The sequence below is a fragment of the Perognathus longimembris genome, chromosome 13, assembly GCF_023159225.1.
Source record: "Perognathus longimembris pacificus isolate PPM17 chromosome 13, ASM2315922v1, whole genome shotgun sequence".
NCBI lineage: Eukaryota > Metazoa > Chordata > Mammalia > Rodentia > Heteromyidae > Perognathus > Perognathus longimembris.
The window spans coordinates 2,205,884-2,222,167 of record NC_063173.1 but is presented as its reverse complement, the minus strand read 5'-3'; the positions used below and the strand labels follow the sequence as shown (position 1 = coordinate 2,222,167).

The 16,284-nt window shown below is 39.2% G+C and overlaps 1 protein-coding gene across 1 annotated transcript in view; it reads left to right on the top strand.

Annotated features, from left to right (window-relative positions):
- Window positions 1–16,284, top strand: part of Rsf1 (remodeling and spacing factor 1) — a 102,970-nt gene that overhangs the window by 51,734 nt on the left and 34,952 nt on the right. Inside the window, exons 4-5 of the mRNA XM_048361097.1 lie at window positions 593–798; window positions 10,007–10,161. Coding sequence (XP_048217054.1) covers window positions 593–798; window positions 10,007–10,161 — 361 coding nt within the window. The remainder of the gene's footprint in view (window positions 1–592; window positions 799–10,006; window positions 10,162–16,284) is intronic.

Sequence of the window (16,284 nt, the reverse complement as noted above, 5' to 3'; positions counted from 1 at the left end):
GTTGTATACTATATATAAGATACCGTTTTCCAGTGTAATTTACAACTTAAAAATAAAATCTTAAAGTTTTATATGATACTTGTGATTTTTACTATAATTTGACTTATTGCTATAGACATATGATTTGCGTAACCAGATGTGGTAGCACATACCTATAATCCAGTCTTACTTGCTAGAGACACAGTAGGTAAGAAGAATTGTGGATCAAGGCCAACAGAGGCAAAAGACATTTCAAAAACAATACAGACAAAGGTCTGGAGTAGGCTCAAACAGTAGACAGCTTAAGTTCCACCCTCATTGCTATTACACACACACTCCCCCTAAAAAAAAAGAAATAAAAGAAATGTGACTTGATTCTGTGTCGGTAGTTGTATTAAACCCACTACATTGATGTAAAATTTAAATGTTAAAATATATCTTTTTATATTGATTATTTTAAATGGATTTTCCATAAAAGTTGACAAGATAGTGAAAATAGATGAACTGAGTGTTCTGTCTCCTCTGTCCTTGAATAAACCAATTATGTGCTTGTGTATTTATTGTGATGAAATATCTGTGAGATATTTTAAGCTGTGTTACGACTATTTTTCAGTATCTCTGTGAGTGTCAGTTTGATGACAATCTTAAGTTCAAGAACATTATTAATGAGGAGGATGCTGACACCATGCGTCTCCAGCCAATTGGGCGAGACAAAGATGGCCTCATGTATTGGTACCAGTTAGATCAAGATCATAATGTCAGAATGTATATAGAAGAACAAGATGACCAAGATGGCTCTTCGTGGAAATGCATTGTCAGGTACCTTTTATTAGGATCTCTTTACATTTATTGAATTACTTAACTACATCGGGCTCTTTGTTTCTTACTTTAATCTCTTCACCAAAATATGTTCTAGGTAGGAGTCAAGGGTGGTCTTTTTGACAAAGTCGATGAATTCATAGTACCCAATGAAGGGTCAATAATATGCCAAATAAATGTCAGTAATTGACAGTTTAGTCTGTATCAGGGCATATACGTTACACCTCAAAAACTGTTCTCTGTATATACCTTTAGACTTAAATATAAGAAAAATGTTGTTTGGCTTTTTAGCTATTGTATTCTGTCAAGTGTTATATTTCTAGATATATTAGTTTGGAAAATTCGTCTGGATAACAGTATATTTTGAAGTTCTAGAGAACATTGTACTTTTGTGTCATAATTCTTTTTTTGTTTGTTTTTGGACAGTCCTGGGGGCTTGGGACTTGGGGCCTGAGTGCTGTCCCTGGCTTCTTTTTGCTCAAGGCTAACACTCTACTACCTCTTGAGGCACAGCACCACTTCTGGCCTTTTCAGTTTAAGTGGTGCTGAGGAGTGAACCCAGGGCTTCATGCATGATAGGCAAGCACCCTACCACTAAGCCACATTCTCAGCCCTGTGTCATAATTCTTTTAATGTTTTTTTATTTCTTGTGCTGACAAAAATATTTGAATAGAACATTTACGAGGCATGTACTCTACCACTAGGCCATATTGTCATCCCCAGAAGAGAAACATTTAATACAAATGTTTGTAAAACAACTCAAATTGGCATTTCTGAATTCTATTATTATTAAGTAGTTGGACAAAGAGGTTTCACTGTATGAGTACAATGTATCTTCTTTTTTTGGGGGGGAGGGGCCATCCTGGGACTTCAACTCAGGACTTAGGTGCTTTCCCTGACCTCTTTATGCTCAAGGCTAGCACTCTTCCACTTTGAGCCACAACTCTACTTTTGTCTTGTTTTTGGTGCTTAATTTGAGATAAAAGAGTCTCACAAACTTTTCTGCCTGGTCTGGCTTCAAAATGAGATCCTCAGATCTCAGCCTCCTAAGTAGCTAGGATTACAGGCATGAGCCAAGCCACTGGTGCTGGGCTTGTGTGTGTGTGTGTGTGTGTGTGTGTGTGTGTGTGTACACATATATATATGCATATATATTTGGTACTAGGGATGGAATCCAGGACATTGCACTTGCTAGGCAAGTGCTTTGCCACTGAGCTACATCCCAGTCCCCTGTATGTTATTTTTTAAACAAGTATAATTGCATGATCTTGATGTAGTTGATTTCCTAAATGTACATAGGTATTTCTCAAGTAAAATTAACTCACTGTCTGTCTTTGGGAATGTAGACACTTAATGATGTTCAGCTTATGATGTGTAATAATACTGCCATGTGTGCTATTCCATGTACTAACCTTGCATAGATTTTTTTCAGTATCCTCTCTAGAGCTAGGCACTAGTGACTCACTCCTGTAATAATTGCTACTCAAGAGGCTCGGAATTGAGGCTTTGAATTTAAAGCCACACTGGGCAGGAAAGTGCATGAGACTCTTACCTCCTATTGAGCACCGAAAAAGCTAGAACTGGAGTTGTGGCTCTAGTGGTAGAGCACTATTCTTGAGGAATAAAACTCAGGTACATCACCCAGGCCCTGAGTTTAAGCCCCAGGACTTGCACAAAAAGAAAAGGGAGAGAGAGAGAGAGAGAGGAAGGCAGGGAGGGAGGGAGGGAAGGATCGACACCTCTCTAATATTCATTTTTTTACTTAACCAGTCCTGGGGCTTGAACTCAGGGCCTGAGCACTGTCACTGAGCTTCTTTTGCTTAAGGCTAGCATTCTACCCCTTGAGCCACAGAGCTACTTCTGGCTTTTTCTGTTTATGTGGTACTGAGGAATTGAACCCAGGGCTTTATGCATGCTAGGCAAGCACTCTACCACTGAGCCACATTCCCAGTCCTCTCTAATTTTACAGAAGTAAATATCTAAGGGGAAATGTCCATCAGTCATACGTATATGCATCAGTTTCTCATGGGCACTTAAGTTGTTACCTTAATGCATGTTGTAAAAATGTTTTCTTGGTTATTTTTGTTTTTTATCTCTAGTGGGATTGGCTAATAAAATTTACTGTTAACACCTGGTTCTCAGGGTTTACGTGGTATATTTGAGCATAGCCTCGCCTAGCTGGACTTGGCACTTGGAGTGATTTTCCTTAATTCGTTAAAGTTTAATCTGTTCAATCTCTCTTCCAAGAGGCAAGTGATCCTGTCATTTCTTTGACCTCCTTTCGTTGATTCTTCCGGATAATTCCACTGGCAGTCCTCCCTCAGGGCATCTCTTCCTTGGGAGGTTTCAAGAGTTTAGAGTGTGGGCCTTCTCAGCCCAAGCCTCCGCTAGTAACCCAATTGGGGAGTTTTTTTTCATAAGTGCAACAAAGGTCTAGGATGACCCCAATGTCATTCCAGGAAAGGTCAGAGGAAACTTAAGGTTTTGAATTCCTTAATAAAAATGGAGGCGTCTTGCCTGAAAAGCCAAGACTGGCTGGGAAGGTCATGTTCTTGGGTATTAAATGTTTATCCTGATCTAGTAGCTACGTAGTAAGCATGATGTAAGATTTTATGTTCAGATCTGAGTTTACCCATGTAGCTACATTATTTCCATGCGTTATTTTTCTGTGCTCCGCTTCTGCCTTTTTTGTTAGCTTATCTGAGCTAACAGTATCACCAGTTTTTCTCCCCCCTCACACCCCTAGGCTGGTTTTGAACTTTGATCCTCAGGTCTCTGCCTCCTAAATAGCTAAAATTACACACGTGAGCCACTGGTCCTGACAGAAGTGTCACTGGGTATTTTTGTTGTTGTTGTTGTTTTGTTTAACAAAAAGTTTAATTACCTGTTGGAATTTTCAATCTTCAGGGAATTTGTGTGTTGGCTAATTTAGCTTTGTAGCACATGAGAAGGGGACAGTCTAAATGCGAAGCACCATTTAAAAACAGAAATAGTAGAGGTTGTCAAAGTCAGAAGACATAAGTTTGCATGCCATCAGAGATACCATTCGGGCTTTAGTATTGGGTAACTCTAAGAACTCCTTTTTTATAACCTTTAGTCTTTAGTTACTATCAGATGGGCTGGTCCTAAGTGATGCTTGTTTTTGCTGTTGGCTTTAAGATACGATCTCTATGTGGTTTAGACAGGCTTAAAACTAGTTATGTGGCCCAGGCTCATTTCAGACTTCTGTTCCAGCCTGTCAAATGCTAGGACTACAGTCATGTACCACCGTACCCAATTTGACTCCATTTTTATTGTGACCATTTCACATTGTATCTGGACAATTTTACCTTATAATATTGGGGATCAATCACTTGGACTTTCATTGTCCATAGCCACTGGGATATTTCCTGTTCAGTCTTGATTTGAACCCATGAACCCATGTTGGAGAAGTGATAATAGGTAGAAATCAATACTAGTGACGCTTTTGTTCAACTTAGACAACTAAAAGAAGGAGAAGAATTAGTTTTTCCTCCTAGCTTACCTAATGTCCATTTCAGCCCTGGGGCTTGAACTGAGGGCCTAGGTGCTGTCCCTGAGCCTTTTTGCTCAAGGCTAGCACTCTCTGCCACTTGAGCCACAGCGCCCCCTCTGGCCGTTTTCTGTATATGTGGTGCTGGGGAATGGAACCCAGGGCTTCATGTTTACAAAGCGAGTGCTCTTGCCACTAGGCCATATCCCCAGCCCACACACGAGTCCTTTTAAGAGTCAGCTTCCATGAGCCAAATTGCACAGGCTCTGAAGTAGAAAGCAAACTTTAGAATCTTTTAACTCAGTAGGACCGATCTGAGCTAATAGCCAGAATATAAACTTTTTTTTTTGTTTCCCCCTAGTTCTGGAGCTTAAACTAAGGGCCTTCACACTGTCCCTGAGCTTCGTTTGATGAAGGCTAGCCCTCCACTACTTGAGCCACAGCTTTACTTTCAGCTTTTTCTGTTTATGTGGTGCTGAGGAATTGAACCCAGGGTTTTGTGCATGCTAGGCAAGCACTCTACCGCTAGGCCACATTCCCAACCCAAGAATAGAAACTTTTTGGGAGAGTTTTATGATCTCTTTCTGGATTCATGCTTGGCCATATGCTATGACCATTTTCCCAACCATCTATAGACCTAAGTAATTGTAGGATAGTGTTCTTAACTTCAAGATCCATTGGTCAGCCAGGATTTAGTAGAGAATATTGCAGGGGAGAAAAATAAGACATACTTGTTTGGGGCTTGGGAGGTCAATTTTTTTGTTTGTTTGTTGTTGTTTTTTTTTGTTGTTTTTTTTTGGCCAGTCCTGGGGCTTGGACTCAGGGCCTGAGCACTGTCCCTGGCTTCTTCTTGCTCAAGGCTAGCACTCTGCCATTTGAGCCACAGCTCCACTTCTGGCCATTTTCTGTATATGTGGTGCTGGGGAATCGAACCCAGGGCCTCATGTATATGAGGCAAACACTCTTGCCACTAGGCCATATCCCCAGCCCTCAAATTTTTTTTAATTATATAGAATATGACCAAGGGGAAGATTTCTGAGATATGAAGGTTGGTTTCCCATTTGCGGGAGAGAGAGAGGTAGTGGACATACAAACTGCCATGGAGCGTGTAGAGGTATTTCCTCAAAGGGTACTTCCATGTAAACCTCCTTTTGGAAGAGAAGTTCCCATGTTGTAGCTTGAGGCTAGGAGGTGTTTGTCTTGCCATACTGCTGAGCACATGGTGGTCTCTGGGCATATACTTTGTAGTTTACAATTACTCAAGCCACCCAGGTCGCATGCCCGAAGGATCCCTTCTCCTTTTAAACAAATGGTCCATAGAACTAGGCCCACAGAATTAGATAGATTGGTTGCCAGCACCTCTAGTCTTGTAAGTCTAGTAATGGAATTTTCTTATAAATCCCCTTAGTTTCTACTTCATGATCTTTGGAGATTACTAATAAGATAGAATAAGAAATCTGATTGGGTGAGGGCCTGATTTTAGGTAGAAAAAGGGTTGTAGCTCATAAAACATCCAAATGTGAACTGGAAATGGTAAATGGGGTATTGACAAGTGTTGGGAATTTACCACCTTCCCAAGAGCTAGAAAAGAATTGGTATTTGCTGGCCATAGAGTATATGCTGGCCTAGGTATAGAGTGAAATATGACTTAGACTTGAAAGAAATCGGAAAAGCCAATCAGAAGGTAGTCCTATAGCCAGGAGAGGCAGTGCTAACAGCCTTCCTTTTAATAGACTTGAGTCATAGCACTAAAATGTTACTTGTGGTAGGATTGCATGAGGTTCCTTTTTTTGGGGGGGGGGGGGGGCGGGGGGGGCAGTCCTGGGCCTTGGACTCAGGGCCAGAGCACTATCCCTGGCTTCTTCCCGCTCAAGGCTAGCACTCTGACACCTGAGCCACAGCGCCCCTTCTGGCCGTTTTCCATATATGTGGTGCTGGGGAATCGAACCGAGGCTTCATGTGTAGGAGGCAAGCACTCTTGCCACTAGGCCATATCCCGGTAGCCCCAACATGAGGTTCTTTTAAGTATGAGGATTTTATGTGTGAACCATTATGCTGAGCTTAGAATTGTTGTTTCCATTGTAGTATGTCAGCCTTGTTTAATTATTCATAAATTTGGTAGGTTTAACTAAATTAACCAAACATTGACTTAAAAATCAAATGGGATATTTGTTTCTAAAAATGAAAATCCACCAAAAGGGATAGCTTTACACAATTTATCTTCTACTGAAAACATCCATAACATCACCAGCATTTTCAGAGGGAATTACCTTATGTGATGTTGCCACCACTTAGAACACAGTGACTAAACGCACGTTCCTGAACAGCACACCCTTTGTCTTACAACTATGTTCAGTGATCATAATGATGAACAAAGTGGTGGCTTTGAAGGATCCTGCGTGCAAGTGAGAAAAAAAGAGTTCTTGCCTTCCTACATATATAAAAATACTCCTAGAGAGTTTGATAGTAAGCCTGAAGAAGTGGGTATGAAAGTTTTAAAAACCAATGAAACTTCATTACTCATTCATTGACCATTGTGGAAATAGCTAAAATAATTCTTAGTCAAAATTATCCCCAGCAATAGTGACGATGAAGATGATGTTAATAAACTACAGAAAAATTCCTGTAGTCAATGTCACAGAAATGTGTGATGGGGGGGGGGGGGCTGGGGATATGGCCTAGTGGCAAGAGTGCTTGCCTCGTATACATGAAGCCCTGGGTTCGATTCCCCAGCACCACATATGTAGAAAAAGCCAGAAGTGGCGCTGTGGCTCAAGTGGCAGAGTGCTAGCCTTGAGCAAAAAGAAGCCAGGGACAGTGCTCAGGCCCTGAGTTCAAGGCCCAGGACTGGCAATATATATATATATGTGATGGGCCTATTGAAGGACTGGAACAGTTTACCCTCACAATAAAACAAGAAACCATGCCAGTTTATTAAATTGTTGTGATTTAGTTGACAAAATGACTTCAGAGGCAGCCTTTTATAAGGCTGATTAAATTAGTCAGACCTTGTAACTGCTGTGAGTTAAATAAACGCTTAGTCTATTGGTTAGGTGAGGACCCTACACATCCAGTTACTCCCACAAAGACCATCAACTGGCACCAAGCCTGCAGTGCATGAGCCTGTGGAAGTTATCTCATCCATCAGAATACTTCATCCCTAGCTTGCTTAATTCCTGGTCCTTCAACGGCTTCCGATTTTTCGTACTTTAAAAATCCAGCCCAATGTGGGAGGCAAGTGAGTCACCCCCATAGTCCCAACACAGGGAAGGCTGAGGTAGAAGGATCTTGAGTATAAGGCCAGCCTCGGCTACATAGTAAGATTGTCAAACACACAAAACCAAACTAAATGAAAACAAAACCAGTGCATAGTAATTAAAACAGCAACACATGTAAGATTGAAAATCTACTGTTTCACAGCTGACATTCTGAGGACACAACTGTGCTGCTTGCTTTTCTTGAGCACATCATTTTATTACTAATGTAATGATATGCCATGTATTTTACTTTTTACTTACATATCAATGAGTGTAAGAAAATGATTGATTCTTGGTAGTTTATCAACTCAGAAAAAATGATGATACCAAACAATCACAGGCTATACACATAAGTGGCTGAGATTGTGACATCTTTGCTTTGTACTGGTTCAGTGTATGTAAGTAAGCTTTATTTTATGGAGAAAATAATTTAATATACTGTGTAAGCTGGACATGATAGTGTTTGCCTTTAATACTAGCACTGGGAAGGATGAGGTACAAAGAACAGGGGTGGTAATGTGGCTTAGTGGTAGAGCGCTTGCCTAGCGTGCATGAAGTCCTTGGTTCGATTCCTCTGTACCACATGAACAGAAAAAGCCAGAAGTGGCACTGTGGCTCAAGTGGCACAGTGCTAGCCTTGAGCAAGAAAGCTCAGAGACAGTGCTCAGACCCTGAGTTCAAGCCCCAGGACTAGGGGGAAACAAGCAAGCAAAAAACTCCAAGAACAAACACAAAACATATAGCGTTACATGTAGAAAGCATATATGAAACATAAATGGATTTTGTATTTTCATCCCAAAGACATCTCTCTAAGCACATTCAGGTATTCTAAAATGTGGAAAAAATGTAAAAGAGCAAGCATTTCTCGTTCTAAGCATTTCCAATAAGGGACGTTGGCTGTGTGCATGCCTCGTCCAGGGGCACATAGCCATCTTTCATTTCATTTATTAAACGGTTTCATAGAATTTACTTAATCAGATAGAGGCCTGATACTCAAGTAGTAGAATTGAGGTGGCATTCAATAGGGGACATATTCTGACTTGATAGAAAAGAAAATTTCATCTTAATACTTATCATATTGAATTAGAGCTCTATGCACAGTTCATATTGCTAAGCAGCTTAGTGGCAGGTCTAGAACTAATTTTCCCCACTCTTGCTTTATGTTCAGCTTTTGGTCTTCATCATTTCATACTCCTTTTTTGAACAGGAAAAACAGCTAAGTGAATTTTCTTGCTTGTAAATAACAGTTAAGTATCCATATTACACCTTTATTTTTTTGTAATAAACAAAGAACTTACAGATATGCATATATGAAGAGATAATAAAACCCATCAATCATTTGTGAAGCTGGGTATTGGTAGCTCTTGCCTCTAATCCTAGCCACTCAGGCTGAGATCTGAGGATTACAGTTTGAATCCAGCCCTGGCAGGAAAGTCTGCGAGCCTCCTATCTGCAATAAACTACTCAAAAATAGCCAGAAGTCGAGGATGTGGAGAAAAAGGAACCCTACTGCAACCACACTGGAAAGCAGTCTGGAGGTTCCTCAGAAAACTAAACATAGAGCTTCTCTGCAACTCTGCCATACCACCCCTGGGCATCTACCCTGAGCTTAATAAACCAGGATACATCTGAGGGAAAGTACTGGAAGGGTATAGAATCAGTGGGAAACGGGTGAAAGAGTGCATCAGCGGAGAGCTCACTGGCTGCACTGGTCATTGACGAAAGTAAACCATACTACTCGTGGGCAGAGATGGGAGGAATGGAATGTGAGAGAATGAGGAAACAGATGATACTATGCAAAAGGAAGGAAATGTACTTATTACCTGACATGTAAAGGTAACCCTGCTTTATATCACCTGTAAAACAACAATAAAGTAATAATAAAAAAAACCCAGAAGTGGTATTGTGGCTCAGGTGATAGAGAACTAGCCTTGAGCATAGCACCCAGGCCCTGAGTTCAAGCCCCAGGACCAGCAAAAATAATAATTTGTGAGGAGACAAAGTAGTAAAGGGAGTGATTTTTAACTAAAGTGCATTGTGTATACAGAAAGAAATTATAAAAAGAATCTAGATTCAAATGTTATTTATTGGGAATTTTCTAGTATTTTTATTGAATCAAACTGAATTGTACTTTTTAAACTATAATTTTCAAGAATATCAGTAAATTTTGAACTGTGTTATTAAAACTGACTTTCTACTATAATAAAAAAAGTTCTAGATAATTTATAGCAGTACCAATATTAATCTCAAGATAGAAATTTTTTTTTCAAGTGAATCAAAGCTTGAGTTGTTTTTAAAAAGTTTGATTAGATGTACTAATGTTTTGGATGTTCTTAATGAATTTTTCTTTCTGTAATTTTGATTTCCATTGGGAATTACTCAAAGTTCTCTAGAGTAATAAAAAGATTATCAAATTGTCTTGTATTTTTTCCCTGTTTAGAAATCGAAACGAGTTGGCTGAGACTCTTGCACTGCTGAAAGCACAGATTGATCCTATGCTGTTGAAGAACTCGAGCCAACAGGACAGCTCTTCCCGGGAAAGCCCCACCTTAGAGGACGAGGAGACTAAAAAAGAGGAAGAAACACCTAAACAAGGTTTTTCTTTGTGTGTTTTTTTTTTTTTGCTTTGTTTTGTAATTTCTTAATCTGTTCTTCGACAGTCTATATTTGATCCTAGCTTGAAAAAATAAGAACTTTCCTATAAAATAAAGCTTTGTTATTTAAAGGGGAAAAGGCAAAGAATTTTTTTTTAGCATTTTAAAATGTAAATCAGATAGGTTCAAATTATAGCAATTTATCTTTTATTAATTAAGAATGCTAAGACGTGGGGCTGGGGATATAGCCTAGTGGCAAGAGTGCCTGCCTCGGATACACGAGGCCCTAGGTTCGATTCCCCAGCACCACATATACAGAAAACGGCCAGAAGGGGCGCTGTGGCTCAAGTGGCGGAGTGCTAGCCTTGAGCGGGAAGAAGCCAGGGACAGTGCTCAGGCCCTGAGTCCAAGGCCCAGGACTGGCCAAAAAAAAAAAAAAGAATGCTAAGACGTGTTGTAAACTTCTTGGGGAAAAAACAACATAGAATTGACTTTAAAGCATTTTTAAGTATATGGTTCTATGGTACAGTGAGCACATTCTCAGTGTGGTATAACATTACTACTACCAAGTGTCCTTTTTTTCTTTTTTCCCTAATTGTAATGTATTATCTTTCCGTTTTCACATCCCTTTGACCTCTAGCATCTACTTCTATGTGACTTTAACTACCAAGAATTTCATATGGGGGCTGGGAATATGGCCTAGCGGCAAGAGTGCTTGCCTCCTACACATGAAGCTCTTGGTTCAATTCCCCAGCACCACATATATGGAAAACAGCCAGAAGCGGCGCTGTGGCTCAGGTAGCAGAGTGCTAGCCTTGAGCGGGAAGAAGCCAGGGACAGTGCTTAGGCCCTGAGTCCAAGGCCCAGGACTGGCCAAAAAAAAAAAAAGAACTTCCTATGAGAGGAATCAAAAAATATTTGTCCTTCTATGACTGGCTTACTTAGTATAATGCTTTTAAATTATCCGTATTATTTCATGGCATATTTATATACATACACACTACATTTTATCAGTTTAATAATGGTCACTTAGGGCTGGGAATGTGGCTTACTGGTAGAGTGCCTGCCTAGCATTGAGGAAGCCCTGGGTTCAGTTCCTCAGTACCACATGAACAGAAAAAGCCAGCAGTGGTGCTGTGGCTCAAGTGGTGAGTGCTAACCTTAAGCACAGACTCAGGGACAGTGCCCAGGCCTGAGTTCAAGCCACAGGACTGGCAGTAAATGAATGAATGAGTGAATGAATGAATAAATAAATTCAAAGCTAGAAGATGTGAGTTTGAAAGAAAGACCAGAATAACAGAAACTTAAGAGGCTACTATTTGTGCAATGAGACGTGGGTGTGTGGACATGGGTGTGTGTCCGCTTGCGCACGCACATGCGCACCATTCCTGGGGCTTGAACTCAGTCCTTGTGCACTGTCTCCGAGCTATTTAGCTCAAGACTAGCTAACACTTGACCTTATAGTCCCATGCTTTGCTTTTTGGTTGTTAATTGGAGATAAAACTCTAGGATTACAGGTGTGAGTCACGGCCTCTGGCTGCATTTGGATTTTTATTTACTCCTCCTGGTAACTTTTTGAGGTTCTTACTACTATTCATTCAGTTTCTTAGAGTGGCATTCAGAATCTTAGAGCTTGGCTTCACCCTCTCTTTCTAGTTTGGTTTTCCATTTCCTTACATGATTACTGGTTCTGTTTCATTTTCTCTAAAGGTTGTAGCCATTTCTCTTTGGCTTTATCATGTTGTCCCCTCTTAGATGCTGCTCTCTTCTACTCGTTACAGAAAGCCCGAACATACTTCAGGAGCCCTGTGAAGTATGTTCACTTGAACTCTGGGACCCTCTACCGCTTGAACTACAGTTCCCCTGCTAATTTTTTGGTGGTTAGTTGGAGAGAAGATTCTACAGATTTTCTTACCTGGACTGACTTCAAACTGGGATCCTCCAATCTTAGTTCCCTGAGTAGCTAGGATTACAGGCATAAGCCACTGGAGCCCGGCCAAATCCCATCTTCTTTCTCAGCTCTTCTCGGACTTTATACTATTTTTATCTCACTTACATTTGATCCAGTCATAGCACTAGGCTTGAAGCTGTCAAATACTACTTTAATTGCTAGTCTAAAAAAGCAAGGTAGACATTTCGGTGGGTTTCAGGAGCCTTTTATAGCTGTTGAAGATTTCAGTATATCAGGTACCTGGTAGTTAATTGTGCTTTTAGAACATTATAGCCTTTAATACACATTTCCATTCTATAGTGGATACTGCATGCTAAGTTAGAAGGGTACTAAACAATTTAAAAGGAACTTTTCTGAGATACAATTGAGGGAAACTCAGCCAGATTCCTGGGCTCAAACACCTCTAGTCACAAGGCACGCAGGCACATCTGGCTTGTTACTTAAATTTTGTTTATTTAATATCTAATTGTCAAGGATGTTTTTTACACTATGAATGTACAGTTCGAGTTACGACAGATGGTTTTTTCAAAGGTCAAATTACTTACTGTCTGACCGTTTATGGCTTAAGTTCCTGGGCCTGTGAGCAATGTAGCTAAAGCAGAATATGAGTAGACTATTGTAATATAGAGGGCAATGAGATGAGAAGACATAAGGTTTGCAAAGGTAGAGCAGAAAGATAGAGTTATACATTTCCTTAAGTGTATTGAGAATTTTTATTTAAAATGTGAATAATGTGGATGGTCAGGAAGAATGTTATCATTCATTCTCTTCCAATAATAACCTGCTTTTCTTGCTGTCCTTCCTTGCACTTAATTTCAACACGACAGCCAGAGATCTCATTAAGTAAGGGTTATGATAACAGTGTGCTTTAAAAACTCAGAGTAGCCTAGAAGAATGAGATCTGAAACTTGGGCGGAAGCCTTTGCCTTAGTTTTAAATAGGCATCTCTGTTTTTCCAGGAGCAAGTTGATAGGCCTGGTGATTGAAAGGAGCTGCTGCCTTGTGCCTTGTGTTTTCCCTGTGCAGTTGAAGGCTGGATCATTTGAAAATGTGAACATGACAGGGAGATTGGAGGTTTACAGATAAGGAAGAAGATTGAAACAGTTGTTGCAAAAGAAAATAGATAGCTAGGCAGTGGCCGTGTGTCAGGGATATCTGGTAACCCTGGATTTAGTGTCATACCAATTTTGTTTCTTCTTGTACTAATAATCAGTAGCTGAGAGAGTGTTCTGCTTACAGTTGGCTCTTTGTGCCTGTTTCTTATGAATTAATTCTAGATATAGCTTGATAAGATAAATACAACTTTAAAACCAATTCATAAACACTGGAATCCAAAAAGATGCTTTGGACAAGATTAGATTTTTATGGCTGTGCTATAATTTTCTTAAGCTCCAAGTGGCCATATTACAAAATATTCAACATACTTTACTCAGTTGGTGCAGCAAATGAAGACCTATTATTGCAAATAAATTCAGCAGTACTGTTGTAAAAGTAACGGCTTTTTAGTTTTAATAACACTTAAATATGAATGGAAGTGGTATAGCCATCTATCTTGGTATAGCTGGGTGTTTTTGTTAAGTATTGAAAGCCCTATTTCCTAAGAAATCACTCCTGGGAAAAATCAGGATATTTGGTTATCTAAATTTGGTCTTTTAAATTAGGTTGCTTATGGTTTATCTGGCTATAGAGGTACTACATGTTCTCAGTTAAAAAGAAACATGAAAAAATATAAAGCAAAAAGTGAAAAATGGATATTGTGTGATGGAGAAGGAAGGCCACTGTTCAGCCATGTGATCTATTTCTTTCTGGTCCTATGTTAGCCATGGTTATTTATTTATCTCTTTATCTATCTATCTATGATTCCATAATAGCTTTATATCACATTCTTTGTGGTTAACTTGTGTGCTCAGAAATTTCTCACGTCTTGAAGGGCTGGGAATATGGTCTAGTGGTAGAGTGCTTGCCTCGCATACATGACCCCCTGGTTCCATTCCCCAGCACCACATATATAGAAAATGGCCAGAAGTGGCGCTGTGGCTCAAGTGATAGAGTTGCTAGCCTTGAGCAAAAAGAAGCCAGGGACAGTGCTCAGGCCCTGAGTCCAAGCCCCAGGACTGGCAAAAAAAAAAAAGAAAGAAAGAAATTTCTCACGTCTTTATTTCTATAAGAAGAAAGTTGTAGATTATACTAACTACAGGAGTTTGAACATATTCCTATTACTATAGATTTTAAAAACTTTGAAACTTCTACATTATCTTTAAGAAACATTTTGTGTCACTGATTTAATACTTCATTGCTTTTTCAACTTAAATTTCTTTGTTTGTTGCTATCCATAGCCCATTTTCTCAGTCTTTAGTTTTGTGTTTTACTTTAAATGTTTTTTTAAGTGAGTCTTATTACTCCTTCGGTGCATTTACCATAGTATTTGTTAAATCTCACTTTGTAAGTGGGTCAAATATACTTAAAAGAATTTTAAATTAAATGAAACTGGTTGGAATATGTTGTAAACAAGTGGTAATGTAACAGTGAAATGTTCCTTTGTATAACTAATGTAAAGTAATAAAAACTAAAAAAAGAATTTTTAATTAAACTTGATTCTACAATTTGTATAAGAAGAATTCTTGTTAATAAAACTTATACTTTGATATATGAATAGCTACTGGTATTGTTTGTCAACATTTAGACTTTGTTGACATTTCAGCTCATTCAATGTAGTTAGTTGATATTCAACTGTCTTCCTGGTGAATTTGCTCTAAAGGAAGAATTGTATAGATTAGTAGACAGAACGATGGTGCATAATTAGAATTCTGGATACTATGTGCTCTATAAAAGCCCTTAACTGGGCATGGTGGTACACATCTGTATTCCCAGCACTAAAGATGCTGAGGAAAGGAGATCATGAATCTGAAGCCCGCTTGGGTGAGACCCTCGCCTCAAACACAAAAAGGAAAAAGCAATGTATAAACAGGAGGACTAATTAATTCTTTATTGAGAAGGAATCCATAGATGACATTTTCACTGGGCTTAACGGATGTAAAAGTCTACTAGTAATAGAAAGATCATTTTATTCGTCAACACTGATGCTTTCCATACAGCGCTATGGCCTTCCAGTTATTAATAGTGCTAGGAGACAGTGGCTGTAACAAAGTGCTTCATATGCTTCATTTAAAAAAATAGTTAATCCACAAGATAGAATTTTTGTTTGTTTGATTCTCCCCCCCCCCCCGTCCCCCGTCCCCCGCCTCTCAAGGCTAGCACGCTACCACTTGAGCTAGAGTTTCACTTCCGTCTTATTGGTGGTTAGTTGGTTGTAAGAAACTCAACACACTTTTCTGCCCGGGCTGGCTTTGAGCTGTGATCTTCAGAACTCAGCCTCCTGAGTACCTAGGATTATAGGCGTGAGTCATGGCCCCTAACAAAGTGTAGATATTTGTATTTCACTGTTGGTGACATCAAAGCCAGCGAAGACATACATAGCACAGCTGGCCAGTGTGCATGTGACTTAAGGGCAATAAACTGCATTTGATTCCTTCTTCATTTTTATTGAATTAGTTGACATTAATAGGAAATAGCCTGAAATACTTTGGTTCTCAGAATTTTGATGTAACAGGTTTCAGAGGTTTGCCATTGTTTTTTAATTTTATTATTATTATTTCTAATGTTGCACAGTTAGTACTTTCTTTGCATTTTCTATCCCATCCCTCTTTCCTGTTACAGGAGCAGCAAGAATTCTCTGAATCTTTTCCACACATTTATTCACAATTGTGCTGTATATGTATATAGCCATATCAATATAGCACATTGATTTGTGTTTTATAACTTCTACAGATGTGCTCATAGTACAATGATCTTTTCAGTTCATTCTGTTTTTGGAATCTGTATTGATTCATGTACACATGAGTTTTTCTTTTTCATTTTATTTATTGTATGGTGTGTATCCCTTCCTCTGGCTGGGAGACATTTAGGTTGTTAAAAATATTCATGCTTCTCTTTCTTGGTAATTCAATTTAAGTATGCTCCCTAGAAATGGAATTGAGTGATATAGAATATTTCAAGCTAATTTTCTGTGCATATTATTTGTACTAAAATTTTTATAGTATTTGAAACTTAGATACCAATTTGAAATGTTTTGTTTCATGTTAATAGCACAAAAGAATTTGAAAGAAAACGAGT